Source organism: Tyto alba, unplaced genomic scaffold (assembly GCF_018691265.1).
Source record: "Tyto alba isolate M040663 unplaced genomic scaffold, T.alba_DEE_v4.0 Super-Scaffold_44, whole genome shotgun sequence".
NCBI classification, from domain to species: Eukaryota; Metazoa; Chordata; class Aves; order Strigiformes; family Tytonidae; genus Tyto; species Tyto alba.
In genome coordinates this window covers 516180-539237 of record NW_024881320.1, presented here as the reverse complement: position 1 = coordinate 539237, position 23058 = coordinate 516180, and the positions used below count along the sequence as shown (strand labels likewise).

The following is a 23058-nucleotide window of genomic DNA, read 5'->3' as shown; positions in this document are numbered from 1 at the left end:
AGCCTTTTTTTGTGGAGTCAGCAGAAGCACCAAACATTGAGATAGGAGTTGTAAGCATAAACATGGCACTGCCTTCAGCCCAAAATAGCTTCTGTTCACACAGTCACTCCACATAATCCTGTCAGCTCTGCCCAACTGTAGGTCAAGAATCATGTGTGATGCTATACTATAGTCTGACACTGCAACTAAAACATCCTAGCTGGCAAGATCCCCTGCTAGTGAATAACTGCTCCAACAAGGATCACGCCTTGTAAACCAAACTGTCAATTCTCACTTGTTCGATCACATCATGGCAGAAGGCATGAATGGGAAGAAGGGAATAACTCCCTGCTATGACAAGCTGCATTACACCAGGCGTCTGAGGAATCTGCAAAGACAACACGCTACCCGTGTTCCCTGAGAAACCACCGATGACCTGCAGTGGGTTGACCCTGCCCAGCAGCTAAGTACAACGCAGACGCCCACTTACTCGTCCCACAAGTAGGGCAGGAGAGAGAAGAGCAAGCAAACCTGCAAGTTAAGATAAAAATACTTTAATAAGCAAAGGAAAGAGAAAGAAAACAAAAAAACCAAGTGATGCAAAGGCAATCACCACCTCCCACAAACAGACCAATGCCCAGCCAGTCTACAAGCAATGGCTACCTTCCCGAAAAAGCCCTCCTCTCAGTTTCCATTTCCAAGCATGACATTATATGGCATAAAACATCCCTGCAGTCATTTCAGGTCAGATGTGTCCCCTCCCAACCCCCAGTCCACCCCAGGGTGGGGGGGGCGCAAAGTGAGAAACAGAGAAGGTCTTGATGCTGCACAAGCACTGCTCAGCAACAGCCAAAACACTGGTGTGTTGTGAACACTGTTCTGATCACAAATCCAAAATAGCACCACATTCCATCCACACCAAACCCAGCACACAGCCCTATGACAAGCTAACACACAACCACACCAACTATCCTCCTCAGCATGTAGCTCACCTATCAGCCACAGCATGAATGCTGTGTTTTTCACAACATCCATCAAAAAAACAAAAACCCTAGATACCCAGTTAGTTTACTTTTGTCAACTATGAATGAATCTGATATGATGCCTTGAAATCTCTGTGGATCATTTAGCACGTGAATGGCTTTACCGTCAGCCTTACTACTTGGCATTTGTGTAGTTAAGTACAGTCAAAAATGGACAGTGAACTTACATGCCACTGAGCACCCCTTTGAGATGAAACAAAAGTCCAGGAACAACTGTTGCTTTGGGGAACTTCACGTCTCTCTCACGGAGTGCCTGTGAAAAATGTTAAGTCCTTCCCTAAATTTCCTTACCCACTGACACATAGGTCTATTCATTCTAACCACTGCACACATCCACATCCAAAACAACAGACCTTCAAACTTCAGGGAGAGAGGACTTCACAGAAAAAAGGCTGCAGAAGACAGTAACTAGGCCACTGGAGCATCTCCTTATGAATTATCCCAGAGTGCCCATTCGTTGTGTAACCAAGGAAGAAAGCATGGCAGACTTCAGCAAAGCTGTCTCCAGCAGCTTATGGAATGCTTCTCTAAGCCATGATGCAATTAACTGCCAAGAAAGTGCTGAGGCAGGCAGAATTAGGAAGCTATAACAAATCAAGTAAATAATCCTACACCATTTACATTTAAAACAGCTGAAATGCTTATAACTCAAAGTGCTGTAGCATGTTTACCATTTTATTTCATAAGATCTAGAAGTCTTATCCCCTATGCAGGACAAATGAAACAATCCAGCTTCAAAGCCAAAATGGGAAGAGACTCAAAAAAACACACAGCTCTCCAGAGCTTCCTGACCTAGATAGTAATAGTTGCCATCCTGTACCCCCACGCAGCACACCCCCAATTATCTCAGAAGTTCTTGATTATCTAATAAGAAATTTAAGTAACATACAATATGGAGATCATCAGGTTCAGGAAACACTTTCGCTTAAAAACAAGAGCTTCAACATTCTTGATGCAATATCCAGTCAATCGGCAGAGAGAGAAAAGCAACTGCTGTTAAATTGTTTAAAAGGGCTTGAAATTTTCTCTATTTCCTCAGCATTGAAACAGATACAAAACAGTACACAACAATCAAAACAGTAACTATCCTTGACATCCATTTACAGTCTGAACAGTCTGTACCTTCTTGCCTGAACTCTCTAAATTATGATTGTCAGAATGTTATCTTCCCCAAGTTCATGTATTATCCCACAACAGAACAGCGAGTTCTTTTGAATCACTAAATTGTACAAAATTTCCATTATCCTAAAAGTCTCACAATAAACTAGCTTTTTAAAAAATGGGGGGGGGGGACGGACGGACGACAACAGGACAGGACGGGATGGTGGCGATATGAGGAGGGAAAAGGGACATTTCTATAAGACTCTGAAGACACCTATAGGAGTCTGTTTTTTTAAAAAAAAGCAACCAACAAACAAAAAACCCACGCACACAGACACAGACTGACACACACAAAAAGAAACCCTGCTTCTTTCTTTAAAGGCAACGTATGACAAGGTCCTAAACTTAAGCTACAGTGTCAGAAAGAGAACATACACTATTCAACACTAATGCCTTCAGCAGTCCTGGCATAAAAATGGTAGTGCAGACATAGATCCAACAGCTACCGAAGATGACAGGAATTTCTCTAACTCAGATATGTGAGTTTTAGATTGGACTGCTGGACTGAAATTGCTCCTACTAATTGCTCAGAAGATAATGCCAGTTAACAAGGAAAGCAACACCCAGAACCCACAAAATGTTTTTAATTTCTGCCAGCCACACAAAGTACAGAATAAATGTTTAAGAAAAACCTATAGAAGTGACACGTGTACTCAAAAAACTCACCAGCTGCATTAAGATGTGTGACACACTGATCTAATGCTGAGTTTGCTAATTGTAATAGCTGGCCTTACCAACCTTCACTATGACAGAAAAATACACAACACAAAAGAGTGCTGATCTCCTCCCCAACACTGCAGAGCAGGTCACACTGTTTTTAACAGTGGGAACACTGCAGATTTCAAAGTATCAGGTACTCATTCAGAGTCATCAGAGCTGAAGCACAGCTGGGGTTTATGCCCATATGGCATATTTCTCTCTTTAACGTAACTTTGATACTGAGATGTGTTAAATCTTTGATTTTATTGGCAGATGCTGACCGTATTTGCCTAACCTCTGAAGCCTGCTGATTGACATTGTTAATGCACTTTTTAATGGATGAAAAGGGAAATGACAGCTTTTGGCTCACTTTCAAGCACATTTCTTCACTGCAAAATACCCTATAGCTCAATCTGCTTTTCATACAACCTAAGAAATCTATTCTTTATTGTGTTGCTAATAACTGCTGGCATACTGAAGAACGCAGGAGCTGGACAGGAATACTTACCGAGGGAGATACTTTACATCCTGAAGGGAAGATGTTTTCTTCCTTTCTTTAATTTGAGCTGCATTGATCTGATCTCAGAAAATCCCAGACAAAATTGAAACATTACTTAAAAATAATTTCTCAGCTCTTTCTAGATCAAATGAAGTTTACCCCCAGACTTTCCAAGAAGAATGACGATGCTAACAAGAAGCTAGTGCTCAAAGTGTCAGAGGTAATTTGCACGGACTCTTGTCCAAAATAATACCTCTGAGGGTGGATGGACTGCATTCTTACACATGAAGGAAACTGTTCATAGAATAGTTTGGGTTGGAAGGGACCTTAAAGCCCCCCCAGTGCCACCCCCTGCCCTGGGAAGGGCCCCCTTCCCCCAGCCCAGGGTGCTCCCAGCCCCGTCCAACCTGGCCTTGAACCCTTCCAGGGAGGGGGCAGCCACAGCTGCTCTGGGCCCCCTGGGCCAGCGCCTCACCCCCCGCACAGGGAACAATTTCTGCCTTAGATCTCACCTAAATCTCCCCTATTTCAGTTTAAACCCATCACCCCTCATCCCATCCCCACCCCCTGACCCAGAGTCCCTCCCCACCTCCCCTGTCCCCCCTTTAAGCCCTGGGAGGCCGCTCGAAGGGCTCCCCGGAGCCTTCTCTTCTCCAGGCTGAACCCCCCCAACTCTCTCAGCCCGGCCTCCCAGGGGAGCTGCTCCAGCCCCCCCAGCATCTTCGTGGCCTCCTCTGGCCTCGCTCGAGCAGCTCCGTGTCCTTCTGCTGTTGGGGGCCCCCGAGCTGGCCCCAGCACTGCAGGGGGGTCTCCCCAGAGCGGAGCAGAGGGGGAGAATCCCCTCCCTGGCCCTGCTGCCCCCCCTGCTCTGGCTGCAGCCCAGTTCTTTGTTTAAATGCAACAGCAACAAAAACCTGCAGCTGATGAGCCTCACCCTCAAGAGGGAGGTGCAGCTGATGGGAGAATGGCTGTGACTTCACCATTACAACTCCTGCCGCACACCCCTCAGCCGCTTTGTGCCCCACCAGTTTATAAATAGTGCAGTACTGCATAAGGCCCAACAAAAAAAACAGGGCCCTGTTACTCCTGGCACTGAACATACACACAAAGCAGTAGTAGACATACACCACTTGTGGTTTAAGGAGAGAAAACATGCAGGACACAGGGAAGAACAGACTAGAGAAGCAGAACACTGTCGTGGTCGAGAATTGCATCCCAGCAGGACTTTCTTCAGCAGCAGGAAGTGAACTGGCATTAGATAAAAGTGTATCAGTTAAAACGGACAAAAAGTAGAGGAAAAGACTGTACAATCTCTAAGGACAAAGCTCTGCTTTGCTTACTCCTGTCCCAGGTGGGCTAGTGGTTGTGTGACCCCATCTACCACGATGGCAACTGCTGCCAACAGCATCCATTTTATAGCAAGAGCCTGACACCTTATGCAGGCCTAGAAACTCCTGACAGGGCAAAGAGGACTATTAGCAAATAAGAGCCTAATCTATTTCAACAACAGCTGGCTGTAACAATGGCCATCTATTTTGCAAAGCTTCCTATCTAGAAGATAATAGCAAGAACAGAGGCGTAGTTTTAAAAGAAAACTGCTTTTCTAAACACAGAACCCAATTATTTATGAGAGGTCTGGTTGGCTGGCTGCGGGACTCCAACCAACCAAAGCTCAGCATGGTAAGATCGTAACGATGGAAGCTGTTTTCCGAAGTCTGTTGCTTTTCAAAGTCCTGTAACTCTAGTGTCATTTATGGTAACAGGACCTGTAGCTAAGAAAGTCCCCACTATACCAAAATTTGTGGCTTAATGGCCCCTTGGTACTTCACAGGTGTAATCAGGAAACAAGAACTCCCACTGCCAGGAAGGCACCAGGGACATGCAAATAAATTAGCAAACCTGGGAAGAGAAGACCCTGTGGTATGCATTCCACATTGTAACAAACTGGCAATGGGGTTTCTCTGCCCAGATATGTCAGGTATAGGTCTGCATCTGAGCAAGAGCTACAGTTTAGAACCCAGAAATTCATGACAGGGGTCTCCAACCATAACAGATTAACATTTCTATGGAAAATGGGACGGTGCCAAGTCCTAACAGCCTCTGTAAAGTCCTAATTAACATGAATAACACAGCTGGATATTTTACATATCAGCCTTCTAAGTCACTCCTTCCTGCCACTTAAGAGTAAAAATAGTGGAATGTTTTATGGAGGTTAATTCATGGCTGCTTAGGTGTGATTCCACTTTAAGAGAAGGTAGAATTGCTAGCCCCTTGCAGTCATGCACATGGGGGGTGTACAGATAGTCTGCCTCAGTGGTTTGCTGAAGGAAGTTACAAAACAGCAGGTTTGTCAAGGAAATTGCGATACTTGGCAGAATATAAATGGAATTACCTTTCCTTCCATTCCAGACTTGAGTTTCAAGGTAGATGAGCTGATATCATCACCTGGCAGGTTACAAGATAATTGTAAGAGAAAAGAAAATAATAATGACAAGATAAAAAGAAAACCACAAAAAAATTCTGAAAGAAAAGCAGCATAGTTTACCACGAGATCAGACAGTTGTTTTATTATTCTGATGGCAGTTTAGTTCAGAATGCATTCTGGCATGCTTCTTTGCAAATCTGAATTAATTTGAGGCAGCGGCAGCTCCCAGAATTGCATGATTTTATTTGGGTCTTGTACCAGTGAAGCTGTCTGAGAGAAGTGCCCCAACCATCAGGTCCCAGGCAACTAAATTACCCCTCCAGTGCTGCTCAGCCACTGTTACCCCACAGAATCCAGGCTGAAGAGCCTGCCTCCTCCCAGCAAGACGAGTGCCCAGAGGCGCAGCAGATACGGACTCTACCGAGCAGGACCCAAGGCAGGGCGATGCTCAGCTGCACTGAGTATCTCTGCACCTGAGCCTCCCCTGCAGCAGCAGAGCACAGGCTCCTCCTCTGCCTGCCCGGGGCCAGCCTAAACCTGCACTGGCTACTACTGAGCTGGTTTGTGTCTGGGTTTCTCACCCTTAGCATCTTCGGCTTACAGAAGAGATGTAAACAGCCCATTTGGACACAACACTGCAAACCGAGGTACCAGCCTCCCTCGACCCCAGTGGGAGACACCCACCCAGACCTTCAGCATCAGCTCCAGTTCAGCTAGGCTCACCACGATAATACCCAACTGCTCTATCGGGTCAATGGCTGGCCAAACATCAGTTTACACCCAGGAAGGATTCAACCGATTTGTACACTAGCTGCAAGAAGTGCTATTACAAACTATTTTCCATTAAAAGGAAATAAATTATTTGCAATTAAAGCCACAATACTTAATTCTGATTCCAGAGTTTCATCTCAGCTGTATAATTTTTTTTCCAGTGTGGTGTACATCAGGCAAGAAACTAAACAAGCCTAGATCTGGATTGTTAAAATAGCTGAATTCACTGAATTGTTCATGCTCCCAGGAAAGGCATGTTAACATAGATTGCAATACGATGTCACACTTAGGTTCATCTCACAATCCTCATTTACTCCATTAAATGTAGCAAGCTAGTAAATAATGAGAATAAAAGAAACAATAAGCAACTCTGATAGGAAGAGTTCCATTTCCATATATAATGGAAAAAAAAAATTCAAAACATGACTTACTACTCACTGTCAAAAAAAAAAAAAAAAAAATCACAATAGTAACAACCAGCAGCTGCTTCTCCCACGGGCCGGGCCGGGGTGGCATGGCTCTGCTCGCCCGCAGAGCGTGGCGAGCTGCCGAGGGAGCTGAGCCCCTCTCCGTGGGTCTGCTCCCAGGCACTTACCAGCTCGCTGTGCAGCCCCAGGGCGGGCAGGACGATGGTCACACTTGCCCAGATCAGCTCAAGCCACGCAGCTTTGCTCTGGGGGAAGGAATCTGAGCTGTGTTGACGGCACAAGCTGTACAGCTTTAAAAAGTATCCCAGGACGAATGCTGCCACCATTTTTAACTGTGACTAACCAAAGAGTAATGGTTTCAGATATTATTTCAATTAAACTGATGACACAGTCAAGTATTTTATTATTTATCAAGTCCTGGATTTCTCAGCACAGCAGAAAGCAATCAGAGAACATTTCCCTGTTCATCTCTCTAAACCTTTTTAAGCCAGCATCCCAGCAAAAAAGCCTCACTATCCTGGGCTTCTGCTGTTATTGCATTAGGCATTTCTCTAGCCTAGTTTTAGACCATCTTGTTCACCTCACATAAGCAATCCTTTCCCACTCCTCCACACACATTCTCTCCTTCCTAAATACTCTATCGATATAGGTGGGATGGACTGGTTCAGCCATAAACTGTACTGTTTCACTTTGCCTGTATTCTGTCAGATTTGTATGCTTAGCTGTTTGTGTTAAACTAATATTCCAAGTTTCCAGTTAAATATACCTAGCAATACAAGCTGCTGCTGTTTTTACAAGTTGACCCAGAATCCCTGTTATGAGGGTCCATTAATCAGAGCAGGGGATAAACTTAAGCTTAAGTAGAACAGAGAAGAATATTACAAATTTCCTAAAAAGCACCAAGTTCATCTTGCAACCGTGGACTCCATTTGTGCCACGTAACATTGAGAAGCAACATTCAAACTTGTCAAAAAGATTCCAAATCATGAAACTATTTTCCAGTGTTCAATTCAAACACAGAAATCTGATAAACAAAAATACAGCAGCGAGACAATAAACCATGCAGAGCAGTGTCTACAAAGCCGATTTGACACAAGCTTGGCTCTGCAAAAGAAGACAGAGGCATGGGCGTTTACATAAATGGAAGCTCCGTAACACAACGCAAAGCAAGGATGTCAGCCTCACTGAGAGGCAGGTTGCACTTATTCGAGCATGGCAACATGCTGATTATGTCGGAATGACCTCTGATTTTGCATGCAGGCAGAGTGGGTTCACGTCCTCTCCACGCAGGCGACAAACATGTTGCACTGAACTAGAGAAGACTGTCTAGCCGTATCCATTTCCTTGCCCTACTTGTTTTCTTTGCCTTGCACTGAAAAGGCTTCTTACCCACACAGCACACAAACCACACCTGAAACTTCGCTTTGACGTGGCATCCATGACTACCAGAACACACATATACAACGTGCGTGTCTCGTGCCTTTGCTAGAACAATTAAGTTCTTACCTTTGCTGAGTATCACATCCTCTTCTTCCACTCTCACCCACATCTAAATTTCTTGTGCTTCTGTATGCTCATTTTGAAGCTCTTTTGTCAGCTCTTGAAATAACAGACCCAGTTTAGGAGAAGCTTTGTGCATGTTATTGATTTTTCTTCTAAACCAAACCAAATTTTAGTAGAAATTCAAACAGATAAGCAGGATAAAAAAGGTGATTTTAGACTTATCAGAAGGTTACAACGCTCATTCACAGTAATGAAGAAAGAGTGCGTTAATCTCCTACAAGGATTCAAATGATGCAACTGGAGCGATTCCATTTCTTAACAGGAACAAATTAAGACCATTTCCTTTGCAGAAATTTCCATAATTACAAGTAATTATCTTCTACTCTGAAATTCTCCAGTACAGCACTTACTGCAAGGAGTATTCCTATCAAATGCTCTATTTAGGAAATATAGGAATTGTTTCTTGGTGAATTGTGTGTTGTCATCACATTGATTAACCCATGGTTCTACTCAGCCAGAATATGCATCTATCTTTGACAATAACAACAAGAATTAGCAATCCCTATCTGATGACCCTATCACTAGATTCTTATGAAAGCCTATAAAAGATACAGACTTTTAAATGTGTATGCAGAGAAGAGGAGAAATAAACCACATCCGCAGATTAAGTCAAAGAAAGATCATTTATAATACTGTATTGGACAATGCAGCTCTTTTCTGCTGAATAAATCAAAGGCTCAAAACCAGCATTTTGATGCACATTCTTTTCAGACAATAAGGACAAGTATGGCAACAGCTGCTGCAGTATGTGTAAAAGCTGTATAAAAAAAAAAAAAATAAAATACCAGAGGTTACAAGAAGCTAAGATTTGCATTTGTTCTTCTTGTGTATAAGAAAAATGTATGTCAGGAAAATGTAATGTCAGTTATTCACTATCTTTTATAATCAAACATGTACAATCCCACATATATTGTCACCAACCAGGGGAACAGAGTCTGCTGGACTGCTGCTGCCTCTGCACATCTCTGTTGCCATATCATATCCCCATTTATACTTTACTCCTTAATCCTAAAATGCTAGGGCACAGACCAGGGTTCTAGCAGTACAGCAAAATGGAGCCTGCTCTATGCTCATGACAAGGCGTAGTGCAGTGTTCACTAAACTTCTGCAGTACTTGAAAAATCAGTCCTGGATTGGCCTTGCTCACAGCATTGCATCTTCAGAGCATTTCAGAACACCGGTTTTCAAATGAAGCTTATTAGAGATCATGGTCTACCCAACAGTTAAATAGTATTAACAAAGGGCCAATCTTTACCACATTGAAAGACTCTAAATATCCACAGACAGGTGAAAGTCAGTAATCCATACAGCAGAAAACCCTGAAACGCAAATACTAGAGATGACAAAAGGCAAGAGCAGTCTGATAGCAAAGGACAAAATTATAATGTTTGGGGGGGCTGTCCCCTCCAAAATTGCTGGGTCTTGACTGTGTTCACAGTATGGAAAGAGAGTTGCAAAACCAAGGAGGTATCATGTATCTTATTACATCTATGAGACTGAAAGTCTGTCAAGAGAAGATGTAGAAAGTCTATCATATATTAAAATACTTTGGATAATGCACTGAAGTTACAAATTGCACATTACATCCCATAAGAAGGTGTGAGGTATGGGGCAAGACTGATCAGGACTTCACAGGTTTTTCTGTTGGGTCTGGAAATACACAAATCAGCAGAGACACTGCACTAACCCCTATTCCTGCCTAGCCAGCCTTTCTCTTGGGGAGGTACCCTCATCCCCTCCCCTCCTGTGCAAAATGGAGATTATCAATACCTTTCAGGGCTCATCCACGTACCACACCACAAAAGAACAACACTTAGGTGACTCAAGAACAAAACAACAAAATCAGTTACTGAACATTATTTTTTTTGTTTTGAAATTCAGTGCTCTTTCAAAAGTGTCATTTACTACTGCACAAAACACTTCACAAACAGAACTACAGCGCTGGCAAGCTCTCTCCCTCTCACCCGTTCTTCACTGAAGCATCCAGGACCCACAGCAATTTTAACCACAGCTGGGGTTAAACTCAGGCATCATATAAAGGGTATAAAACAAAGGATATATTCAGGCTACTAAATGGTATAAATGAACAAAAACAAAGCAATAATTAAGCAGCAATAATTTTGCTAGTTATGTGTTGAAGACAGACATAACCTTTTTCCAATATTTGACAACCTTCACAGTAAAACATTTTCTCCTTGTACCTAGTCAGAATCTCCTATATTCAGAGTCTGCCCCATGCACCTCCAAGGAGAGTCTCTCAATTTCCTCTACACCCTCTCAGTAGGTGCCTCCTCCTGTTTATACAGACAAGACCTCTCAGCCTTTTCTTCTCAAGGTTTTCTCCTTCAAAATTACAAACAAAAAAACCCCAAACAAACAAACAAAAAACCCCACAATCTTTAGCAAGCAGGCCTCCTGCAGTCAAAGCTTGTAAAGGTTTGGGGATAGCATTTACCCTGAGAAGTCCCAAAAGCAAAGCCCTGTGACTGGCAGCTAGTCCCAGAGCCTACATCTCCTTAGATCTGACAGCTCTGGAAGAAGCTTCTTCATTCCAGGTCGCTGTTAGAGGAAAGCTGGACAGTGCTCTATCACTCTGCAGAAAGGATTACCAGCTCAGATTGCTATGAATTCAGGCATAACATCATTCCAGAGCCAAGTACTGTATGGCCTTAAATGGAAAAGATCTACAACATTTAACAGGTCAGGAATACTATCCATTTTTGTTTATTTAAGCGTATAAGAGGGTAGATTTAGATTTTAAAGCCTCTTAAGAAATATGAGATAGGAAAGCTTACTGTGAATGCTTCTAAGTTTAAGTGTTCTCTGATAACTGCCAGTTATAAAACTGGGGGGAAGAAGCAGGGATGGGAAAGGAGGGAGAAAAAAAAAATAGTAAAGCAAATTGATTTAAAAAAAATTATTTTCACCAAGTATGAGCAGAATTCTGCAAAACAGGTTTGATTTTCCAGCTTGGAAAAATCAGAGCACTTGATCTACATCAGTAAATCCTGATGCAATCAATCCCACTGCTGCCCATCACCTACTCATCTGTAGAGAAAGGAACCTAAGGGTCAACTAAACTCATGCTCCTTTGCAGAAATTGTTGTCTTGCAAGTATTTCTCAGTCCTTTTCTGTTCCATAGCACAACTCATTTCACCCCGCAACACAAAGGGAAAAGGTTACTTTTACACAAGCAGCCCACCCCCAAGTCAGCCCATTCAGTTCCCTATGGAAAAGAACTCTACAACCTGTGACATTTTACAAGTGACACAATACAGATTGCATTCACCATATTGTCCCAATAGTGTTTCTGCATAGCAGGCCACGTAAGCACCATTACTGACAAGAATAAGGTCATGAAAAGATATTCCACTGTTTCTACTGAAATTAATAGACCGTCTCATGAACCCAAAAACCTTGTATCCAGACTCCACTTCAACTCTAAATGGCACAAGGAGCAAATGGTTCCTCTCCAACCATGCAGAAGTGGATGTCTGTGCCCAGATTAAGTAGCAGCATGGATAAATGGAGCCATGAATTGTGGCTCTCAGTTACAGGCTAAAAGGAAGCCTAAAAAAAAAAAATGAAGAACCTGAGTATTTTTGATCTTACTGTTATGCTTTTTAAAAACAACAGTGACCAAGATGAAATTAATTGTTACAGTCTTGAGCACATATTTAAAATCCTAACAGAGGACTTAGACATATCATAATACTATAGATCCAGAATTCAAAAAAAAAATACAGATCTGAAGGAGAGTAAGTTATGGCAGAAGTGTAATGAGATTTGCATGAATTTACTAAGATCATATTTTTTCTGTACTGCAGGAAAAAAGAAAAAGCTATTATTTCTTTCTACAGGAGTTAGTATATCTGAATGAATCGTCTCACTGAAATGCTCTTGCTAAATACACGTGACTTTTGCATGTCAGTAACAACAAGATATTGCAGTTCATCACTGTGTTGTTATTAATGATTTATGGAATCCTTCACAAAATCTGCACCTGACACAGTCACAGTGATTTCAGGCTTTGTCCAGCATTTACTCATCATAACTGAGTAGCAAATGACTCCTATATGCAAATTTTCGTAGTAGCTAAACCAGTTTCTGTTATCAGGCTTCTTAAGCATGCAAAATTTACCACATTGCTCCTGCACAACAAACAAGGTACTTCCAATAAACTTCAAACACCACTTTCTTCAACTTGATGACTTTAATAATTTTGAAAGGAGTGCTCTCTCACCTGAACTACAGTATCCCATTATGTGATCACAAGTATAATGGCTTTCTTCTTATTAGTAGTCACAGACAAAAAAATCTGCATTAGCAAACAAGAACACACCACCATCCAAGCCATTCTCTTATTCCCTCAGCTGAGAGGCTGCAGCAAATCCTAGTCAGCAACGGGTCAGAGCAGCCCGAGGCAAGTGCAGGGCGATGAGGTCCAGCAAAAAGCACCATAGCACAGACTGTTTCATTTGCCAGGGAGACCGATGGGGCGAGCATCCCTAGGACAGTACACATGGCACACTCAGCCTTCCAGCAAACCACCCCCTGAAGCCAGAGGAACCTTCAAAAAGGGGTTGTGATAAGAGACAGACTGGAAAGAAAGATGTAATTCCTGCAGCCTGAGCCACTCAACATGGCTAATTTTATGCTTTTCAAATAATATAATCAATATAACGCATCAGCCGTAGCTGAATCCAGATCATGTATAATTTAATTACGAGCCTCCTGAGAGTTTGTCAGTGCAGTCACGCTCACCTTAACGCACTGGGCATCCTATGCTTGAGTGTTTGCCTGGCTTCCCAAGGAAAGAGGCTTACAGCACGCACGGGCAGCCCACCTGTCCCCCACCCCAGCTCTGATGGCTTTCAGGCCCACTGACCATCTGCCAGAGAAACATATTCCGGTGGCAGAGGCCACCCGGGCCACCAACATGAACCTTGCTCTGAACCAGCCACCTGCTAGAAGGAGATGCAGGGGGAACCTGACGGTAAACGGAGTCAGAGGCAAGCCGCGCAAGTCCACAGGAAGAGTCTTTATTAGTTGCGGTGCTTGTGGAAAAATTTAGTAAACAATACTAATTTTCTAAACTTGGAAAAATATACGTGGTTTACGACAGGGAAAAAAAAAAAAAAAAAATCAGTCACATGCAAACTCTTTTTTCATTAGCTGAAGGCAAGATCATGTCTTACACACTACAGGCGATAGCTGTATTTTAGTATCGCCAAACAAAGGAGCTTACTCCAGGTTTGCACACAGGACTAATAAACTGCATGCAATCCTATGCTGCACAGTTTAACAGTTGTAAAAGCAAAAATCCCTCAATGAACAAAACATCTTAATATTAATAAAAAGAATGGGTAAAGCAAAAGAATATGAGTCAAAAGAACATGAGTACAAATATAATAAATCAAACAAGACTCCTAATTCAGTACAGCAGCACGCATGTATTGACAGCTCTCCTATCTGGATATTTTAACAGGGAAGAGGCAGGCAAATCACTTCTCAGAAGTCCCTTTCATAAATGACCAACAGCTATAAATGACTAAAGGCTACAGGAACGCTAGCTACTTATACTGTCTTTCTGATTTTGTGTCCTGTTAAGAAATGGAGCAGCATTGCCTTCTTGAGCAGTTTGCATGAGTCATTTTCTTGAAACTGCTCTGTAAAGCACATGACTGCAACACTACAAAGGCACTCCGGCCAGGCCAGCAGAAATCCTGGCTAGACTCATGTGAGTATGCTGGCAACACTGACAAAGTAAGCTCTGCTGAGATTTTACTGGTACTACAGTCGAAAACAGAACCTATTCCAACATGAACATAGTTTCCATCACATCATAGCAGGAGTAGGAATTATTTTTTGCTCAGACTAGTAAGATGCTTGACAGTTCAGACAAGTTCAACTATCTTCTGTACTCTCCATGCAATCAAATACGATTGTCCAAAATCAACTCGATTTGGACACAGACGATAATGCGGAGAAAAAAAATAACCATCTGACATCATGATTTAAGCATAAGAGGGTGAGCCAATACTGCAGAGTGAATCCTGACACTCGAAACGGAATCTTCCAGAGCCGAGGAGTCCAGCCAGCAGCCAAGAATAATATTTCAGTGGTTCAGTCAATACTGCTGTAACCATGGCCTGGAGGGGTTTCCATAGCCATAACCACAGGAGTGACTGCACATTCAGTTGAAAATAGTAAAAACAGACATTTAAAAATCTATAGCTTGTAGACATCTTAAAACCACTCTGAAAAGAGGCACAGAGGGGCTTGAAAAATGTACAGATGCTCCCATCATACTTGCCCATCATCTGTTTATCCTGCTGAAGACACAGGGATTTGAAGAGAACTCCTCTCACTAAAAGCAATTGCCTGCTTGAAAAAATTAAAGGAACAGCTTCAGAGCAGCTGAAAAGAGATGAGGTATCAGTGACACAAAGCCTGACGGATTACCCAGAGATGCAGTGGCAGTACACACTCCAATCAGGACGTTCTGCAACACCATTTATTTCAATGCCTAGCACTCAAAGCGAGAGACGCTCTCATGCATTTCACATATGATTTCTATTTCTTCCCTGATGTAAAACACAGTATCGCACATCATGCTACAAAGAAAGAAGGAGCCCTGCTGGTTCAAGCAGGTTTTTCCAAACGAAAAAAAAAATAAAAATAGAAAAAAAGGAAAATAAAAAGTATAATAGTCCACAGCTGCCAGGAGCAAGGGGTCACTGCTGAGGAGGGGCGGCACAGCACATTCAGTTTGGTAGATTTTTCCCTTAAAAGAATGTCAATAAAAAGCCCTGCCAAGCGCGTCGGCAGGAGGTGCTGCCAGGCGGCGACCCGCCGCAGCCCCCGCGCCCCGGAGCGCCCCGGCGAAGGGCACCGGCCCCGCTCCAGCCAAGCAGCCATGTTAGGGAGCGGACTGCCCGCCGCCGCCCGGGCCCGGCCGCCGCGCCCCAACCGAGGGGACGGAGGCCCCGCGGCCGGATCGGGCCCCAGCGGCCCGGATCGGGCCCCGAGCGGACGGCGGCCGCTTCCCCCCCCCCCCCCCGGCGTCCCGGGCGGGCAGGCGGGGCGGGGCGCGACAACCGCCGGAGGGAGAAGAAAAAGTTCGCGACGCCCGGGGCGGAACGGGGAGCCGGGGCAGCGCGGCCCGGCCGGCCCCGCGACGGGAACCGGGACCGGGACGCCGGCCGCGCCGCTCCGCTCCGCCCGCGGCTAACTGGGGCAGCCGGCCGCGGGCACGGCCCCTCCTCGTCACCCACCTTCTTCCGGGGCTGCCATTTCATCATATTTGTAGAGCGGGGACGCGGAGCATCAAGGTCGCCCTCGGGTGCCAGCGGCGAGCGCAGCGGGGCGGCAGCCCGCGGTCATGCTGCCCGGCCCCGCCGCCGCGCCCGCGGGAGAGGAGCCGGCCCCGCCGCGCGGGCCATGGGAGCGGGGCTGCGCTCCGCCGGCCCCGCCTCACGCCCGCGGCCCGCAGGGAGCTCCCGGGCGCATCGTGCGCGGCCAGACCCGGCCCGGCGCCGCCCGCTCCGCCGCGCGCGGAGGCAGAGAGGGGCGCGGGGCCGGCAGAGCGCCCCCCACACACACACACACGCTCCCCGCCACCGCCCCCCCCCCCCCCCCCCCACGGGAGCCCCCGGGTCCTGCCGCCGCCCCCCGCCCCGCCCCGCCCCGCCCCGCGCGGCGAGACCTCCGGGCCAGCAGGCGGCCGCTCCGCCGCCGTTCCCGCTCCCGCGCCGGGGCCGGGCCGCAGAGAAATGCAGAAAACCGGCGGAACTCGGGAAAAAAAAAAAGAGCCGCGCGGGGCGGGACGGGGTCTCCAGGGCTGTCGCGGCCGGTCTCAGACACAGACACAGACACGGGCCGGCCGGTCGTGCACTTGCAGCCTGGGGAGCACGGGCCCGCGTGCGCCTCCGCAGTCTAAAGAAGCGCTAAAACGCGGGGGGGGGGGGGGGGGGGGGGTCGGATCCGCCAGCAGCTCTGGCGGGCATCTACTCTTCTGTTTCTTTTTGCCGCGATGAAAATTGCAGACTAAACCCTGCTCAAGAGGTTTGGCCTCCTCCACCAGCAGCACCTGTGTGATGTCAAACCCCTTCGCATCCCACAACAGGTAAAAGAAGCAAAACAACACTCTTCTCCCTCACAGGCGCTTCTTTTTTTTTTTTTCCTCCCAGAGTAGAATCCAAAATGGTGATTTAAAGCAGTCCAGAATGTGGTTTATTGTTGATGCTCCATGCAAAAGCTCAGGGTTCACCAGAGGAAGAAGTTTTTGGTTCTTGGGAGGTAATACTCATCATCAGTGGAAAAGCTCAAAGTTCCACCATGCATTAAAGCGGAACAAAGCAATCCCAAGGCCAAAGTCACTCTGTGTTGTGGTGCTTGCAACATGGTATAAAACAGGATCTATAGAGCGGACAGCAGACGATATTTTGGGGAGAACATCCTGTTCTGTTCTTTGAGCTCATCTCCAGGGGAAAGGGATAAACAAACTAGGATGAAACTGGATTTTCCCATGTCATTTCCTATTCAATGCATCTGTTTCTTCTGCTCATCCTGGATTGTTTCACACGCATGGAGGGAAATCACAACTTTACCTCCCTGTGTTCGGCATTTGGCTTGTAGAAGAAAACCAAAGGAGACATACCAGTCCCAGCACCTGTGCAGAATTCACTGGGGCCTGGAGCAAAATTTTTAATACATCTTTTATATCCATCAAACTGAGAAACTTTTAAGTCCTTGAACTGCCATCTACTACTGTTACAGTATACTGCTGTTGTACAGGACCTGTAAAATTTGGTAGACTGAAAAAAATCCAGACCATTTCTCAATACTGAGCTTTGTTTTATCTGGATAAAAAATGCAAGATTCAAAATGTGGTCCATAAAGTCCATTTTTATGAACATCCTGCTGTAGGAGGTAAGATCTGATTTGATTCTAAGAAGCTCTGGCTTTTCTCCCTGGTAACAGCATTATTTATTTTACCAAAGTGAAAATTTTTCTCTACTCAAAGAGAAATCTGCTCGTCTTTTCTTTCCCCAGTAAATAAAGCAGAATAATAGTAATTTCTACAATAAATTTAAAGTGGGTCACCAAAAAAAGTCGCACCTGCTGAAATCTGCGACCTAATGTTTTATTCTCTCATTAGTATTCTTCCAAGAAAATGGCCAAGACCTGCAAAAAAAGGGAGCTATTTATTCCTGGGAGAGCATCACAGAAAAGGCGGCTTATGTCGCTGTCCCATTCATCTGCCTCACGGGGCCAAGTGTGCCGTGTCTCTGATTGAGCAGGCTGACCCTCCGCCAGGTTCTCAGCTGGTGCCTCCAGCTGACCTGAGACAGCAGCGTGGAGGTCAGGGGTGGAATGCAGTAAATGCACACAGCGCTCCTCGTGAAGGACAGAAGACACAAGGCAGAACCCCCGAGAGATGTAGCATCATATCTCTCATTTGCCTGTTCAAGAAATTTAACCTGTTTATTACTGGAATATCTGTGTGGTTTCAGCTTTATATGGTGGGTGGTGTATTTGTTCCACTGTACTTTCCTCACTGATAACAATGCTGCAGACAGAAGGTAAAGCTGAGCAGATTAAGCATTCTGGCCCTCCCTGAGAAGCAGGTAATGTTAAAATTGCAAAGCTTTAGCCTGAGCTCTTGGTATTGTTCTGAGACAGCTCTCTAAAAAAGGAACGTAGAGTCTCAGAAGAGTTAAAAATCCTCAATATGTGGACACACCACCATTTAACTGGGTTTTGTATGATTGAAATGGTGCAGAGTCATAGTTTTCATTGCTATGATGAATGACCAACAGTGTAGCAATCTCAGAGGTAAACAATAAATGTAATGGCAAATGTATCAAAACATAGATCAACAAATATTCACTGTGAGGTCCCTTGGAAATACAAGTCAGCTGCTTTTTGTTGCAGTTCCTCAGTCCTGAAGGATGGCGTGCCTCAGATCACACAGAGGCAAGAGCACCTAACTCACAGGGGGTGTTTCAACTCAGAGCCTCTGTGGTCAGACGTTGCATCCCTTCCACATGACTGCACGTGTTCTGGAACGAAGACAAAGCTCGGGCAACAGTTCCAGGACACATCAGCCTCGGTTGCAAAGCCACCTTCACTAGTTCCCATCTTGCCCTGCACTACCTGCAAACACCTGTCCTCAGGTCTGTTTCTGTTTATACACCTTCAGCTGGATTACTGACGGTACTTGTGGCAGCATGCTATAAATTAAATCACCAAGAAGATGCAAGTGAAAAACAAAGCTTTGAAAAGCTTTGTTTTCACAGAAAAGAACACAGAAAAGAACAGGTGTGGCAGCACAGAAAAGGAACTCCATCTGGTTTTACTCATCAGAGCTAGCATATCATGGAGCTGTGCCCTTCTATTATACCAACAGTAGAGCCAGTGTGCCCTGAAACTCATGGATTTCCATAAATTTAAAAACTAGCATTGACAATTCTGAAGAGTTCTGTAAATGGCAGAATCGGTACTCGAGTAAAGAAAATAAACGCTCAGAATCAGACAATGGCATTTACCATGATGCTGTCAGAAAGAAGCTTAATTTAATTCATGGACAGATTGCAAAATGTGTTGTTTTGACATGATCAACAGGAGGTTTTTGAAATTCTTCCTGAGTAAAGATAATTAACAGGAAGCAAAGCAGGAACTGCGCATATACACCTGTCACAAAAGGGAGTGAGCTGGTTCACTCCTAATCTTAATTCTTGCTACAGTGATTGGCATTTCTGCTATATTTAAACTTTTTTTTTTTTCTGCTTTTTAAAAAAGAAATAATGTTGGCACTATTTTCAAAGCCATAGAAAATAGTCACCATAAAGGAAGTATAAATGGCTGGTATCTGAAGGAAACGGAAAACATTCTTCACTCTTTCAAAAGTCAGAGAGTCATCTGACTTCTTTAAGATTAACGAAAATGCAGTAAGATTTTTGTTTTTAAGGTCCCAGTTTCTCTTCTCAGGTTGGAAGCCACTCAGTATGTAGTGCTTAAATTGCCAGAACATGCTGAAACCATCCTCAGATGCTGGCAGCTTCCATCTCCTCCATCATGAGAACAGAATCCTCATGTCCATTTCAGAGTGAACCAATTCATTTTCTCAAGCAATCAGCAAATCCAAGAAAATTCAGGTGCTACTGCTTTGTGAAGTTCAGTCTGAATCAGTGAACAAGTTGTGTAATAATATGCATACAAAATAGAAGACAATGTTGATCCATCAAAGTTAAATGCTCATTAAAGGTGAAATGGCTCAAAAGCTCCCCTCAATCAACTCCCCTCTCCAGTATCCCTGCCTCAAAATACTGCTTGTGTCTGGAGAGCCATGTGCCATCACTTCCCATACACAATTATGCCTCACTCATAGATCCTGTCACAGGTTACTGACATCTCTTCTCCATAAGAAACACCATTATGAATCCATTCTGACTGAACGGTCACAGACTTCTGGACACTGTGACAGAAGCTTCCAGGGAACAGAGTTTTCTCTTCCAAACATACATCAATAAGGAATAAACGTATTTTATTTCTTCCAATATTTATGAGTGAATAATGGTCAGCATTTTGGCACAAAACCATCCAGCAAAATGACTGGCTACACCAATACCTCTTCCCCTTCCTCCAATTCACTGGCATTTTTAAAATTCAGACTGTGGATCTGACAGTCCAGTATATTGTGCCAAATACATGTTCCTTTTCTCCTAAAGATGTTGACTAACATAGAAGGAAGCTGTGTGTTATTAAGACATATTAGTTCTCAATCTTCCAACTCATTAAAGTGTCTTTTTGAATTAATCCTTGAAAAGAACCTAGAACTATTTGATGCACTCTCTTCTTTCTTGCATAACCCTTCACCTTTTAATAACCTTTAAGTTCTAATACCTTTGTTATACCTTGAAATTTCCTCCTCAACCAAAGTGCATCACCTAGAAGTAATCACATATACTGCAAGTAGAATAAAGACTTGTTGGAGACAGCTTGGTGAGCAGACTGCAAGTTAGGCTATCTAAAGTGTATGAGAATTCAGTTTACTCTGGCATTCTACAGTTTAGCAAGCAGCTAAATTGGACAGTATTCAGCAGGTAGATCAAGATTTAGAGTGACAACCTGATCTCACAACATACACTTTCCTGTTAACTCTGTGGACTGCTAGTCTGAAAGATGCCAGCATTTCAACAGTTAACAATACACCAACACAGCAAGAGGGATGTAGATCAAGCTCCTAATAGCCAAGTCCCTTGGCAAATTCATGAAGCATAATAAAATCAAGCCCTTTTATTTCTGAATTTATTAAAGCAGCTTTCAGTTCATTACAATGATTGTGTCTATCGCTTTGTCTGCCTCAAACTAGCACGCTGAATGCAAATACAGCACCTTGCAATTGTTTAAAGATCAGATACAACACACTTGATCTGAGCTAATGCAGCTGCTAAGTAAGTGTGGACTATGAAAGGGAGAAAGTATTTCAGAAAATTCTCCTAGTCTGGGAGAAGGGAGCTCTCTTGAAGTGTAGTAATTGGTGTACTAGAGTTCTGAAAAGAATCCCACTTGTCTACATTTCTCTAGACTACCAGAAATGAGCAAAATGCTAACTCATCTCTAGATGTTAATTTATGGCAAGTTCTCATGCAACTTAGAATCAAAACCTACTTCCAACCTCGACACCAAAGGTGCTTTGGGCACGCGATCTACCATTCCCTCCTTACAGAAGAAGAAAAGTATGCAGTTCAACTAAAGGTGCTGGGGTCGCTTATGGTTATCATAGTACATGCATGAGAGAGAGTGCAGAGTACAGGACAAGAGTGTAGTAGGTTAGGAAAGCAATTCTACAAAGTTTTTGCATAGTATGCTGGTCTTCTGGTCCATCTACTTTTTGTTCCCGTTGCATTTTGCTACTAGGCTATAGCATTTCACCCTGTTCTCTCGATAATAAAGATTGATCGTTCTATGCTATATAGCAGTAGCATGGATTATTTTCATTATTAGGTTACCTGGGGTTCACATCTCAGCAGCTGACTCTCTTCAAAAGACTGAAAATCACTTCAGAAAATACTTTGTTTAGTCAAGCAGAAAAAGCTCTTTTCACAGGAGTATAATCCAGGCTGATAAACCAAGGAGAGGGCTTTGAAAAGTGAGGATATACTTATCTGGAAAATACCACTTCTGACAGGAAGAACAGCTGAGAGAAACTGGTTGCTTAAGACTAATTAGAGAGTTGCAGAAAGATATCGTTCAAAGAGATGCAGAACTGAAATGAACTGAAGATAATGAAAAAGCCTGCAGCATTTACTGCTGGCAAATGGATTCATGAAGCTGAAGAGGCAAAGGAGGGAGGTGGTCACACAAGCCAAATTATCTGAGGGCTGTAGGTGCCTGTTACTAATTACAAATTATTCAGTGGTACCATGAAATTATAAAATAGGTTAATACAAGATCAGGACTAATCTTGTTGTGAGACAGAGTCCACTCTCAAGTACTGATACCTGAGCTGGGACTTAAGGAACGGTCTTTTGCACCCATATCTCTTCCATGCTGGTCACAGGGAACAGAGGACACTGCACTGCATGTTTGGCTCATCGTGGTTTATCACCCTGGCTTCCAGGCACTCATTTGTGAATATTTTCTTCAGAAAACAAACGTAGCTTGGAATGGTATTTGCCTAATACCAGGGGGGTAGACTAGATGACCGTCAAAGGCCCCTTCCAACCCAAACCATTCAATGATTCTGTGGTTCTGTAACACAGATCGTTGACAAGCAGAAACCTAGGAGGCAGCAAGCATTCCTGCCAAAGATTGCCCTACAGTGCAGAGATGGGTAGGCTCAATGTGCAGCACTTCAACAAGGAAGGTGCGTATAGAACACATAAATACCTTCCAGGTCTCCACATGAGGAACTAGACATAATGCTGGCCACGCACGGGTGAGGCTGATATTAACAGAATAACCATTCAGACTCATCTGCAGCAGGGACAAACAGCAACAAAACACGGGGAAGAAATAACTAAACTCATATGGATATGGCACTTTTATTCTTCATGGGCACCCACTTAAGCCAACTTTCTAAGATACTCAGAAATCAAGAGGGGGGGCAGGCAAATCCTTCTTTATTTCCAAGGGAAAAACTAATTATGTACAGCACCCTGAAAGATGGAGCTGGGGAACTTCCAGATGAAGAAGCCTAAGGATGAAAGGTTCAGTCACAAATAGACATTTTCTGGCTAGCGACTCTATTCATTAAGAGAAGCATTATTTAAATATTATGTTGTGCCTGCGAAACGTTTACGTGATAGTCTTATGGCAAAACGTGTATTTCTGTAATTCAATGGATAGGAAATATATCCTGAATTTTAACTGTATCTTACCAAGGAAGGTGTTTGCTTTCAAACTGTTGATTGTGACTCTGGTATTGGCTTAAGAAGCTTCAGCTGTTTCATTACATGATTCTGAGCAGAAAACATCAT

General features: G+C 44.0%; 1 protein-coding gene across 4 annotated transcripts in view; it reads right to left on the bottom strand.

The window, feature by feature from the left end:
• The window catches only part of TTC28 (tetratricopeptide repeat domain 28), a 196713-nt gene that overhangs the window by 114138 nt on the left and 59517 nt on the right, over positions 1–23058 (bottom strand). Inside the window, exon 1 of one of the 4 annotated variants that reach the window (XM_042805057.1) lies at positions 15847–16157. The exons of the other annotated variants lie outside the window; for them this stretch is intronic. Coding sequence (XP_042660991.1) covers positions 15847–15873 — 27 coding nt within the window. The 5' untranslated portion in view covers positions 15874–16157. Of the gene's footprint in view, positions 1–15846; positions 16158–23058 lie in introns of those variants that run through there. 4 annotated transcript variants of the gene reach the window in all.